This window comes from Sinohyriopsis cumingii, chromosome 3 (genome assembly GCF_028554795.1).
Source record: "Sinohyriopsis cumingii isolate HCF-2022 chromosome 3, ASM2855479v2, whole genome shotgun sequence".
In the NCBI taxonomy this organism is placed as follows: Eukaryota; Metazoa; Mollusca; class Bivalvia; order Unionida; family Unionidae; genus Sinohyriopsis; species Sinohyriopsis cumingii.
This window is the reverse complement of record NC_142963.1, coordinates 137,694,536-137,708,474: the sequence shown is the minus strand read 5'-3', so window position 1 is coordinate 137,708,474 and position 13,939 is coordinate 137,694,536. Positions and strand designations below refer to the sequence as shown.

The 13,939-nt window shown below is 36.2% G+C and overlaps 2 protein-coding genes across 2 annotated transcripts in view; one reads left to right on the top strand and one right to left on the bottom strand.

Annotated features, from left to right (window-relative positions):
- The window catches only part of LOC149803939 (plexin-A1-like), a 444,256-nt gene that overhangs the window by 351,360 nt on the left and 78,957 nt on the right, over positions 1 to 13,939 (top strand). Inside the window, exon 16 of the mRNA XM_089953750.1 lies at positions 12,363 to 12,499. Coding sequence (XP_089809876.1) covers positions 12,363 to 12,499 — 137 coding nt within the window. The remainder of the gene's footprint in view (positions 1 to 12,362; positions 12,500 to 13,939) is intronic.
- LOC149803941 (uncharacterized) lies at positions 5,934 to 6,941 on the bottom strand. The gene is made up of 2 exons (XM_089953751.1): positions 6,604 to 6,941; positions 5,934 to 6,224 (listed from the first exon to the last, which is right to left on the bottom strand). The coding sequence occupies exons 1-2, from the start codon at positions 6,868 to 6,870 to the stop codon at positions 5,961 to 5,963; spliced, it is 531 nt and encodes a 176-aa protein (XP_089809877.1). The 5' UTR covers positions 6,871 to 6,941; the 3' UTR covers positions 5,934 to 5,960.

The following is a 13,939-nucleotide window of genomic DNA, read 5'->3' as shown; positions in this document are numbered from 1 at the left end:
TTGCCATATTAAGTAAAAATTCCAGACCGGGTCTGTTGACGGGTATTGACAAATCGTATTATGAGCGAGCGTATCCTGTAACAGCGGTTATTTATGGAATCTATGAGATAAATAAAAAACCCAACGTTGATAAACTGACACCCATGAAATTTTCAAGGTTAAATTGTGTAGCCGAACGAGTAATAGAACACTTTACAAACGCGATGCGTGGAAACGGATTAACTGATTTAAGACGTGAAAAAATTAACTCGTGGGCTGATTCAGTTAAGGATACCGGTGCTACAATAAAAGATGTTGCTGAGTTAGGAAAAATATTAAAATTTCCAATAACCATAGCGACAATAATGGGAGAAATACTGTACGAATCGAAATATAAATCGAAAGGAGCTTCAATAAATATTATTGATCATAAAGCGCACGCATGGACCAGCGCAGTAACAATATTTCCACGTGATCGAACTGTTAGATTTTACCCCCCAGATATGAGTATGCTTGATTTTATCAACGAAATAAGTAAAAACGATCCTGTATCGGTATGGTTGTTTAAAAGTAATGAGGAAGGTGGATTTGATCAGTTTGTTAGACCAAACGGTGAAATATATCGAACAGAATATCTCCACGACGAGATGAAAAATAACGCGGAGAAGTTTTTAGAGTGCAAGCACGCGGAAAATGCTGACAAATTACTAACTAATTGCTTTACCGTTCCATCTGTTGCGGCTTATTTCGCTAGAGAAAGAAATTCATGGAAACCAACACGATTTGATTTACTCGAGGACGTACGCGCAAGTTGCATCGAAATCGGACACGGTGGATTATGGAATACCAAATATAATTACAATGATGTTATTTCGGTTGATATGGTTACATGTTATCCGGGAAGTTTTCTAGGATACGGAGATTGTTCTGTGTACTTGAAAAGATTTGGTCACCCTACAAACGAGATGACGTGAGTGGCAATTAATGGACCATTGCCTGATTTTGATCTGACTGGATTCGCTTGTGTTGAATCATTCGAGCTTAACGAAAATCTCCACCAAATTTGTTATGTTTGGTTTGGCAGACATTTTTGTGAAAAACGTTGGGCGCCTATAGTTTTATTACGATATATGCTAGATTGTGAGGTACTGACATCGTCGGTGGTTAGTGAGGCAATTATATCATATCATGCACAGACCGAAGTTTGGTTGCCCATGTCAGATTCTATCAGTGCTGATGAAGTTATTAGCGAGTTTAAGGAAAAATGTCCTGATGTTTCCGAAGATGATATTATCAAAGTAGCTCCTAAAATTCTCGAGATTAAACTTAAAACCGCAAAAGAGCTAGGTAGAAAAATTATAGGTAAATTTACTCAAGGTGGTGCATATGATCATAAAAGACATCACGCACGATTAATTCTAGATGATGCCGAGTACGATTTTATAATCGCTGATACAACAGCGAGAAATATTGTTATAAATCGAGAAAGTGTTTATTTATCCGACGGAACAAAATTGGGTACGATCGTTAGTTACATAAATGATATCTCCCCACAGTATACTCATCTAAGATCTTCCATGTTGGCTTATGTTTCTATAAATTTATTATCGATGATTAATAGATTTCCTGAGACCGCAGTCAGAGTCGCAACAGATTCGTTTTATATTTCGAGTAAATATTTAGAGTCTGTTATGAAATTTACAAGTAATGATGAACGATGGAGTTCATGGAGAATAAAAAAGGAAATATTACACAATTATACAGAATCAGCAGATGTTCCAATGAGAGATTTTTATCGTAAGGGTAATAAAATATCAGAAATGTCGAAAGCGCCATCGTTAAGTGATCCAATAACTAGATATAAGACAGTATATCTCAATGGACCTGGTGGATGCGGCAAAACGACTCGAGCAATTAATGTTTTTAGAAATTCAGATATGATCGTGCTGACACCCACACATAGACTTGCACGGGAGATGAAACAACGGCAAGTAAAATCGTGTACGTATCATAGTTTCTTTCGGTGGCGCGGGGATACATGGACTCCTGAACGAATGGGAGAAAAATATATACCTAAAATAATTATTTGGGACGAGATATGCACGGTGTCATTGGATACATTAAAAATGTTTCTTGGTTGGTTGTTGACGAAAAATACCGCTATAATAATGTGTGGCGATCATGGTCAACCGCTAGATCAGCAAGTTGTTCTCCACCTTTCTTTTTTTTTTGACTGGCGGCGGAGACCAACGTTGTTCTGCACCACTCGTGCTGAGACGTCCGAGCTATGTCACCTCGGATGATCGGACCGCGCGCTATTAATTAATAAATTTATTTAGACTAACCTTTGTATCCAGACGGTAAGTATAATCCCTCTTCTAATGATCCACAGCGTTATATCCTTTAGAACACACACGTTTTTAGTATAAATCCCTATCAGAACAGAACACCTGTGTATTCATCGGCTGTTGACCTCAGATTTGAATTACCCACGCATGCGTTAAAGCAGCATCACCACGAGGCAAGAGTAACGCGTGAAAACCGTCTAGCGAGGCATAGATCACTAGGAATTTACTGATGCTTGGGTGGGAACTGTGTCGTTACGGCAGAAATTTAGGAGATAGACCTAGAGAGAGACTTCATGTCAGAAATGTGAGATAGAGTGAATGATAAATGAATTGTAAAAAGACCACAAACTGTATTCAGATGTGAAAATATGCTACATAATAATAATAATAATAATAATAATAATAATTTATTATTATTACTAGTGGTAGTATCTTCAATCATATTTAATAACATTTACAATGGTATAAATGGATTTTATGACATACTACATGCATATCTACATATTAATACTTTACATTACTTATAAGAAGAACATGATTATTATGATGAATATTATTAATAACATTTGCAATGGTATTTATGAATACATACATACATACATACATTACTTATAACATGATTAGTATGATGAACTTTATTAATAACATTTACAATGGTATTTATGAATACATACATACATTGCTTATAACATGATTAGTATGATGAACTTTATTAATACATACATGCATACATACATACATACATAATGATAGATACATACATACAAATAACATTACTTATAACACGATTAGTATGATGAACATTATTAATAAAATTTACAATGGTATTTATAAATACATACATACATACATACATACATAGATACATACATACATTATAAATTGACATGTGAGTTAGTGATAATTTTGTTTCTTTTGTCAAATTTGCGTGATAATTTGTTTATGTGCAAGATGTATATGTCTGGGTTCTTTATTCTTGCTAATGAGCGGAAATTCTGATAAGCTCTGTGATATCTTCCAGGGATTTCTCTTAAGAGTTCCTCGTCCTTCAGTACTCTGACAAAAGTTTCAATATCCTTTCTTCGTGAAAACTTTGATTTTCCGGTCTGGAAACTTTCCAATTCGGAGACTGTTGTAGAGTATATTTTATCTAGAGCATGGCCAACCCCACCAGCCAACTTGCTATGCCTGTCCAAAGTGGCGTCACTCAGCTGATGACTGGCCGATCGTAAGCTTTCTATAAAGATAATAAAAAGTCAGCATTAATATTTTAACCTCCAAAATTAACATTATGTGGTAGTTTTAAAATTAATGAACACATAATATATTAGACACCAAGAACATCATGTCAAAGTCGTACTTCCACGAATTACAAAATACTGCATATATTTATAAAACAAAATTCTTCAAATTTAAAACGATTAATAATAATTCCGTTATCAAATGATTTACCTTTGAACTCCTGGTTCAAAAATTCATTGACTAGGTCAACCTCATCATTGTTTCTGGCACCTCCTCGAAGATTAACTATTCAGTTCCACATCAAGTCTTGCTGCATTTTGTATGAAACGTACCCAGATACTTAGGACTGTTTTCTCATTGTTTAACTGATTCTTATACAAATTTACTGTTACTGACCCACAAATGAAATAAATATGTTATATACTACCGCAGAATGATCACACTAAATTAAAAATATTTTCTTCAGAATATTTGATATATGCATCTGATGATTCTGATATAGTCCAAACCAGGGCCGGCACTACCATATAGGCAAACTAGGCAGCCGCCTAGGGCGCTGATTTCAGGGGGGCGCATTTTTTATTTTTTTTTAATTGTTTATAAATGTTGAAATTAATATTTTCGGGGGGAGGGCGCCAGAATCTAACCTTGCCTAGGGCGCCAGATAGTCTGGTTGGGTTTGGCGCCGGCCCTGGTCCTAATGGGTATTCAGCTGTCACTTCTTTGATGTTCCAAAATTATATTAATTATAGGTGACTTGTTTTTAAATAAATGAACCGATAGAATCTTTACTGTGGAACGTTTGTAACATCCAATTAAACACTTGTCATAACTTTTATAATTTATTTTCACGTGACTTTTTAATATTTTTTGTACAGTAACCCTAAAGCAAACACTAAGTACCGCAAAAAAGGACCCCAAAAAATATAATGCAGGAATTCTTTTAAAATTACTTTATGAATAAGTAAGCATTTAGTGGATTTTTCTTGTATGTGTTTTATCATGGATAACCATTTTGTTCTTTACAGTCGTTGGGATTATGAACTCATACAGAATAATTACAGTAATAAAAGGCTTCAATATAGGTTGTTCCTTCATAGATGTTAGATGGAGTTAGCTTGACCTAATTAACATATAAATACATTAATGCTCTGAAACAAATATAATATGGCTCACTTGTAATTAGATTGTGCCCCATGATAAAGTATCTTCTGTGGTTATTGTTGTGGAATTTGACCATGTCTTGCTTCCAAAAGGACACCATTGATGGGCCATCATTTTCTCTGACAGCATCTCTTCTTACTTTATCTTCCATCCCTCTGATGAGAATCGTCTTTGTTTACTCGAATTTACGGTCAACAGCCTTTTCACTTACAGAGTCTTTCTTGCTCTTCCTTTTCTTAGATTTCTGTTTTGATATCTTTTTGCAATTTTCAGAGCAAAACCATTCTTCGTCTGGAAATGAAAACACATGTATCTTACATAAACATGAGGGGGCCCCGAGTGGCCGAGTGGTCTAAAGCGCTCTCCGTTACGGATCACTGCCATCTCACCTCTGTCTGCGTAGGTTCGAGTCTCGGATTCGGCCAATGTGGGTATGTGAGAAAGCTTGCCAGTAGCTTCTCGAGGGTCGGTGGTTCTTTCCGGGGATTTCCTGGGTTCTTCCTCCACCATTAATACTGGCCGCCATGTATAGCCTATCTTGTGCTGAAAAATGGCGTTAAACCCTACAACAACAACAACAACAACATAAACATGAGAATATGAAAAAAAAAATTCTAAGTACGTCAATATGACCATTATTATCATGTAACAGTTGGGGTATGATTTTAGATAATGCCATATCCTTTGTATCGATAAAGTTCCATGAGATGAACATTAATGAAGAGATACATTATGTTATTACCACTATCTGGAAGCTCTTTAATCCCTTTGCACGAAACATGAAACCACTGATGGTCACATTGCTGATTGGAACATTTGACCATTGGTTCTTCTTTGACCGACTGGCACACACAATAAATCTTCTCATCTACAGTTTTCCTGCATGTGTCACCGCACACCCACTCATCTGGCAGATTGTCTTCCTCTAGGCTAAAACAACATAGATGGAAAATGGAGCCTCTAGGGCAGGATCTATTCAGGCATTGTATCATCGGTTCATCTTCACCCAGATCTGGAAATAATTTGAGTTTGTCAGGAGATATCTTTGTATTCGATAAGACCAAAACTGTTATTAGTTTAACAATGATGTACATTGATACTGATTTTGACTAAGTGAAGCACATTGGTACTGATGTTTATCACTTGTGCAAAAAAATAGAATACGGATAATTTTGAAACAATAGAATCTCCATCATAAAGCTGTACAAAACAAGCTATAGATGTGTATTATTTTACCTGAAGCAGTAGCATTCTTTTGTGAATTTCTCCAGGTGATGGCACCAAGCCCTCCAATCTTTGTACAGGATTCCCAGCATTGGATCTTGCATTTTGAGCATCTCTGTGTCTTTCACAAGACAGGCCTTTCCCCCAGCACACTATGGGATACACATGATTATCATCTCTTCTTGGAACATAATCATGCAGCCGCTCCAGTATCCTAATAACACCTGCGGTTGTTGAAGGATTTTCTGGGATCACACCAATATTAAACTGTGAAATGGAACACAGTTTTATTACTGTACTTATACCAAGCCTTTATAACGGAGTATGCAGTTAAAGCGTTTGAGACAAAAATAATTTTCTCCACTTGCTATTGTTGTATTTTTGCCACAAAATAAATACGCACATTCTCTTACTTTCAACCTATCAGAGTAAGAAAAGAAAAACAATTACAAATCTAAAACTAAGTGCACACATATCGCCTCAGATCGTAAAAGTACATTTGTTTAAACTGCTTCATGTAAACTTTTAATCCAAAACACGGACAAATCGTAGGCACTAGCATAACAATGTTGAACATACATCAATACTATTGTTATTATCATGATAGTAGAATGGCATTTAGTATAAATATCAGGCAAGTACATACTACTTCACTTTTCCTCCTTGATTCGGACCAGTGTTTGTGATCAATATGATGACAAACAAGGTCCGCCAGTGGATAGAGGCATGGGACATTTTCAGTCAGGATTCGAGACACCACAGCTTCCATTCTATCCCTGGTCGCTTGTATCTCCTCTCGAGAAGGAAAATAAGTGGACATTGGTAGATCTACAGCTCTTCTCACATCATATGCCTCCTTGTACATTATGGTGTTCACTCTGTTCTTTGCTATATATGCTAAGGCCCAAATCATGTACTTGTTGCCATGGTTCCTAGAATGATGCCTTGCCTTTAACTGTCGACCAACATTGTCCCAGCAAATAGTATAGCCTATTTATGGTGTGAAATTTAAGAAACTAATTAAATGCTGTGTTTAATATATGTCCGTGATTCACTGTACTATGATTTATAGTAAGTATTGAAATGTATCATTCTTCCACGGATAAAGAGACACGGGACAGAATTATCAAGGAATTTCGAAGACCCGAAAGCATAATTCACTGTCTTGTTGCCACGGTAGCATTCGGAATGGGGATCCAAATCAGCGATGTAGATATCGTTATTCTTTGGGGATGCCCAAAGAGCATTCTGAGCTATTGGCAAGAGATTGGGAGATGTGCCAGAGATGGGAGAAAAGGTTATGCTTGTCTCCTACCTTACAGGACAAGCATGATGAAGACAACAACAGATGAAGACATGATAGAAGTTGCGAAAAATCGTCAACTCTGTTTAAGAAGAAAAATTCTTGAGGCATTGTGGATCCCCGAAATGGATAAACTTCCCGCTGGCCTAAAAGAATGTTCCGCGGGAAGTTGCAATATATGCTCTTGCGGCAAATGTAACTGTTGTGTAAATTGTTGCAACACTTGTCAATGCAGTGGTCAGAAGGGAAGAAGAAACTATTGTTTTTGATTAAAATATAACATTATCCATATGTTATAAGTTATAGTATAAAATTATAACAGACGTATATATGTATGTATGCATGTATGTTTGTATTCATAAATACCATTGCAAATGTTATTAATAAAGATCATCATGCTAATCATGTTATAAGTAATGTATGTATGTATGTATTCATAAATACCATTGCAAATGTTATTAATAATATTCATCATAATAATCATGTTCTTCTTATAAGTAATGTAAAGTACGAATATGTAGATATGTATGTATGTCATAAAATCCATTTATACCATTGTAAATGTTATTAAATATGATTGAAGATACTACCACTGGTAATAATAATAAATTATTATTATTATTATTGTGTAGCATATTTTCACATCTGAATACAGTTTGTGGTCTTTTTACAATTCATTTATCATTCACTCTATCTCACATTTCTGACATGAAGTCTCTCTCTAGGTATATCTCCTAAATTTCTGCCGTAACGACACAGTTCCCACCCAAGCATCAGTAAATTCCTAGTGATCTATGCCTCGCTAGACGGTTTTCACGCGTTACTCTTGCCTCGTGGTGACGCTGCTTTACACGCATGCGTGGGTAATTCAAATCTGAGGACAACAGCCGATGAATACACAGGTGTTCTGTTCTGACAGGGATTTATACTAAAAAAGTGTGTGTTCTAAAGGATTTAACGCTGTGGATCATTAGAAGAGGGATTATACTTACCGTTTGGATATAAAGGTTAGTCTAAATAAATTTATTAATTAATAGCGCGCGGTCCGATCATCCGAGGTGACATAGCTCGTACGTCTCAGCACGAATGGTGCAGAACAATGTTGGTCTCCGCCGCCAGTCAAAAAATAAAAGAAAGGTGGAGAACAACTTGCTGGTCTAGGTCAACCGCCTCCTTTTGTTGGACCATCTCCACATGATTGGTTAAAAAATTTCGTTGATTATTACGAAGAAATAGTTGATGATCATAGAGCTCTCGATGAAAATTTAAAGGAATTTAAAAAAATTAGTCAGATTACAATCAAACAAAATTCAGTGTGAAATAATACGTGGAGTGATCTCAGAGACCTCAATGAGTGATTTTTTAAATTTATGGAGACCCACCGATTTGATAGTAGCAAGCAGAAAAATAATCAGAGACGATTTACAACAGCAGTTATTTCAACTACATAAAGAAAAATATTCAGAATTACCCATACCGTTGTGTTATAGACCATCAGATACACGAAAACAGAATATTAATGTTGATATTCCAGGACAGACTGAGAAGCAAAATCTCGTATTAAATGATATTGTCGCTGTTGATATCAGTGTGGTCGAAGATGCATTACGCGCTGACAAATCTCCATGGGTGTTGGGATACGCTATGACGATCCACTCGTCTCAGGGATTAACTATTTCTGACACACGAGTCTGGATTGTAGACGATCATATTGACTGGTCAAATTTAGTCTATTTAGCGGTATCGAGGGTCAGAAAAATATCTCATTTACGGAGAATTATAATTCCTGATATCGTTAATAAAACCAGCATCATCATCGATGATGATATAATAAGAAAAAAATTAATCGGATACAAACAATCTGATAAAAAAAATAAATGCGACTTTGATCTTGATGTTGAATTTATTATTGAGTTAAAACAGCAGCAGAATAATAATTGCGCAAGTTGCAGTTGTATAATGCTGTGGAGGTATTTGAATAATGATTCAAGACAATTTACCTTAGACAGAAAAGATAGTAGTCGCGGTCACACACGAGAAAATACCATGTTGACCTGCCTTGAGTGTAATCGACGTCGGGGTGCTGGCACTAGTGCTAGTTAAGTGATCGCGGTTGTAGTTGTGTATCCTCGGGGATTATTTGTAGTTGTTCACGTGTAAATCCACGTTGAGGAACAGCCGAATCTAATCTGTAGATTGCAGGTTTACCTGAGGATCTTGTCACGGTGGATATTTGGTGTGTGGTAACACTCCAAATAGGATCAGTCGCTCTCGCTTTACCACCTTCAAGTTCACCCGGTTCATATAAATATCTAACTGTAACATCACCCAATATTTTTTGTTTTTCAATATCTTTTCGTTGTGTTGGTATATTTTTTTTTGTAATTGCATTAATGGGTTTCATGTTGGTTGTTCGTGTAATCTCATTATGTAATGCAGCTATCACGCTTGGTAATCTTGCAACCCATTCGCGAGATCTCGTATCCTGAATAAATTCCTTAGCGTATTGATATCCAAATAACCGCTCAGCAAGTGTTCGATTAAATCGCTCAACAATTGCCTGATCACGGTGAATTTTAGTATGACCTCGTCGCATTTTGGTATTATGTTGTTTCATCAACGATGATACTGGACCAAGAAATTCCTTACCAGGATCAACCTGTAGCAGCTGTGGCCATCGCAGACCACTTTGTGGTCCACCACCTCGTTGATAAATTCGTTCAAATGCATCGGCTACTTCAGATGCTGTTTTCGTTGATAGCGGCTCTGCCTCTTTATATCTACTTGCAACATCAACTACAGTTAACGCGTATTTGTATGTTTTTCCACACACAATATCATGTGGTAAAAATAAAATATCAGCTTGAAGAACTTCATTAGGAACACTAACATCGAAATACGCATACTGAATTCGTTTCGGTGGTGGTAGATAAATTTGCCATATTGCCTGTTTGGATAACCACGCTTTAGCAGTAGAATGTTTAACCGCTGCTGCATCAGCCAGTTTACCAATTGCTGCTTTGCCTTTCCAGTATCCTCTTGGTGAATAATAAATTAATTCCATTATATGTTACCAGACCCAAACGCTAATTTACCTTTCATCGTAGATCTTACTAACCAATTAGCTAATGATTCTCTAATATTTTTATTTTTTATAGAATTTAATGCATGAATTAATTTCACGTCTGCAATATGCCAGTCTTGTAGATTTTTACTCTTATACGCAACATCATGAACATGACAAGCTTTATCAATAGCCTTTACTGGTTCCTCGCCTGGTTTTGGTTGTTCTTGATTATCAAGTGTGATATCGAGTCGAGTACCAGGACCGCAATAATTATATCCTGGTAGATGTTTTTCTCCTGAGTATTTAGCCCATGGAGTACCTGGAAACTTAGACATCAAATTAGCAATATCACCACCGCGTTTATTAGATAAAAATGAAAATTTCTTTCTACTGCACACAGAACATTTTCCACCATACGCTATTTTTTTATTTTTTGTTGTAACTTTAGCTAAATCAGTAGTTGGAGTTTTAACTTTACAGTGTAAACAATATAAATTCATGTTATAATATATATGGATATAATTGATTTCTCAGCAACTCAGCAGCGAGAGCCAGTTAAACACCATAATATGCTACCGAATTCCATCAGAATGATTATCATAGGACCATCTGGATCAGGTAAGACGCAGTTATTACTTAATCTGATAATGAGATGGTTGAAATGGGGTAAGTTGTATTTGGTAGCACCATCTGCTGATGATCAATGATGTTATGAAGTATTAAAAGATTTTAACGAAAATGCAAGATTACTGGACGAAGATAATGATGTTATAGAGTTTATAACAGATATTGATGAAGCACCGTCCATTGATGTTTTAGACGGATTTATTAATAATTTAGTTGTATATGATGATGTGATGCTAGATAAACAATCAAATCCAGCCAGAATATTTTCTTGCGGCAGACATAAAAATACAGATGTGATCTATGTTACTCAGCGGTATACACAAATACCAAAAGTGATAAGGGACAATTGTAATATTTTGGTTGTGTTTAATGGCGTAGACACACACACACTTAGAAATATTCATCAAACCTGGTGCAGCGGTGACATGGATATAATTAAATTCAGAAATTTCTTACGAGCGCAAGCTACTCTGCATGGATTTATAACAATAAATTTGCACGATCCTAGAACAAGATATCGTGTAGGTCTTGATAAAATATTTGGATAGTAGGGGTGATGATAAAATTAAATTGAATTAAAAGATATCATTAATATAATGAACAACTGTGCATGGCTGCGTCAAGGAACCACTAACAAATGTGATAAAAAATGTCGTGGAGAATATTGCAAAAAACATAATTATCTTATAAAGAAAAACCCACATGCTGGTCCACGAAGTTGTGATGGATGTAACAACGGCGTTAGAGGATTAAATCAGATTTGCAAAAATTGCGGTGGAGATCAATACAGAAGTTTGATGATATATTACAGAAAAAGAAAGAACATAAATCCAAAAATAGAAAAACCACCATCAGAACTTGAATATTACTTGAAGAACAAAACAAAAGATTCCCAGGATTCAGATGAAGATTCCCAGGATTCAGATGAAGATTCCCAGGATTATTCAGAATAACATAGCAGCAGAGAGGGCTTTGTCTACAATTCTGTTTGGGACAAACAATAATCGTAGACGTGGTATTGACCTCTATGAAGGGTCACTATTTTTTTTTGTCTAAAAACAGGGGGGTGACCATTCCCCTAAGTGGTCTGTTCGCCCTCTCTGCTGCTTTCTGTGATATACTCCTTCACACCTATGGCATTGGGGTCAAGGTTATACATTTCACAGCAGTGTTTTGTTCAAGGGATCAACGTAGAGGACTTGTCATGCCTGTTTTGATTTCTGTCAAATTTGACAATTGTTACACAGAAATAAATGAAATTATCTTTCTTCTTTTTGATGTTATAGTGTTGTCCATTGTCTGAATTCAGTCAGTTAAAATTTGTGCAAGTCTTAACATTGAGTTTAAATCGGGAGCTTTACAATGACATCATAATGCAAACCTCTCTCTGCTTAAATTCTTATTTCAGAATCCTGTCCTTGTGAAGGTTACCCCCTCCCAAGGCCCAAAGTCAGGGGGGACTCTGGTGACCCTTAGTGGGTACGACATGAATGCTGGCACCAAAAGAACAGTCTGGATTGGGAATTATAGCTGTGAGGTCAAAAGGTAAGCAGCATCACCCTAACCGCACACCCCCTAACCAAACCCACACTCCATGTTACCTTTCAGCCTTCACACCTTATTTGTCACATGTTGACTAGAAATCTTTTGCATTTTTTTTTTGTTTGATGCTAAATCAAATTTTGTAAATTGTAATTACTGGTACCTTTTGTAAATTGTAATTACCAGTACCTTTATAAATTGTATTTATCAGTACCTTTTGTAAATTGTAATTACCAGTACCTGTTTGTTCCGCTCAAGTGTTAGATGATGCTTAATCATTATATGTGGGCTGTGTTGGTTGCCTGATTGGTGTGCATATTGTTATTCACTTATGTATCACTTTTTTAAATAGCACAGACAGAGAGATCTCTTTTGATTAAGCTGTATAGGCTGATATTGAATGAAGTGTCAAACTCAAAGAACAAGTAGGTTGGGTTGATTTGCTTCATAGCCCATAATTTGTTGCATAACTTAATTATTTTAGCTCTACTGGTCATAGCCAGACTGGTCATAGCCCTGCTCGTCTTAGCTCTACTGGTCATAGCTCTATGGTCATAGGCCTACTGGTCATAGGCCTGCTGGTTATAGCTCTATGGTCATAGGCCTACTGGTCATAGCTCTATGGTCATAGGCCTACTGGTCATGTTCATATCAGCATGGGGTTTTAACTGAAAGATGTATTATGATGTCTAGTTGGATGTAAATGAAAATGGTGTCAATTGGACCTCAAATATGGCCAAATGGAAAATCTTGTCCTTACTCATGGTCATGCTGACATTGTGCTTTCACCAGAAGACTTCTTATGATGTCCACCAGTAGTTGGTCTTAATTGGAAATGGTGCACATCTATTATACACTATGGTCGCTATAGCAGCCATCTTAAAAATCTTGTTATTTTTACTCCTCCAAAATGGAAAGTCACATCATCATGGATTTTCACTAGAAGACTTTATGTAATGCCTTGTTGGTTCTAAATTAAACTTATGTTGAGTTGACATTCAGTATGAACACAGGTGACCATCTTTAAAATCTAAATTGTTATTGCTACTACTCTTAAATGGAAATTCATTTTGACATTGGGTTTTCATCAGAAGAGTTCTTGTGATATCTACATGTAGATCAAAATAATGACCCTCAATGTAGCCGTCATGCTGGACATCTTGAAAATATTGTTATTTCTGTTCCTCCCAAACGAATGGTTATATCAACATGGAGATTTCACCAGTTTACTTCCTTTTATACCTATTTGGTCCTGAATGGAAATGGCGCCTATCATACACTCAGTACAGCTGCCATAATGGCTGGTTTTAGATATGATATTTCAGTCAGGTTTGACTATGTGCTAAAATCTTGTATAATGTATGGATTGATTTCCCACATTTTAAAGCTTGTGTATGTATTCACACAGTTAAAACCTTGTGTATGGATTGATTTCACACAGAA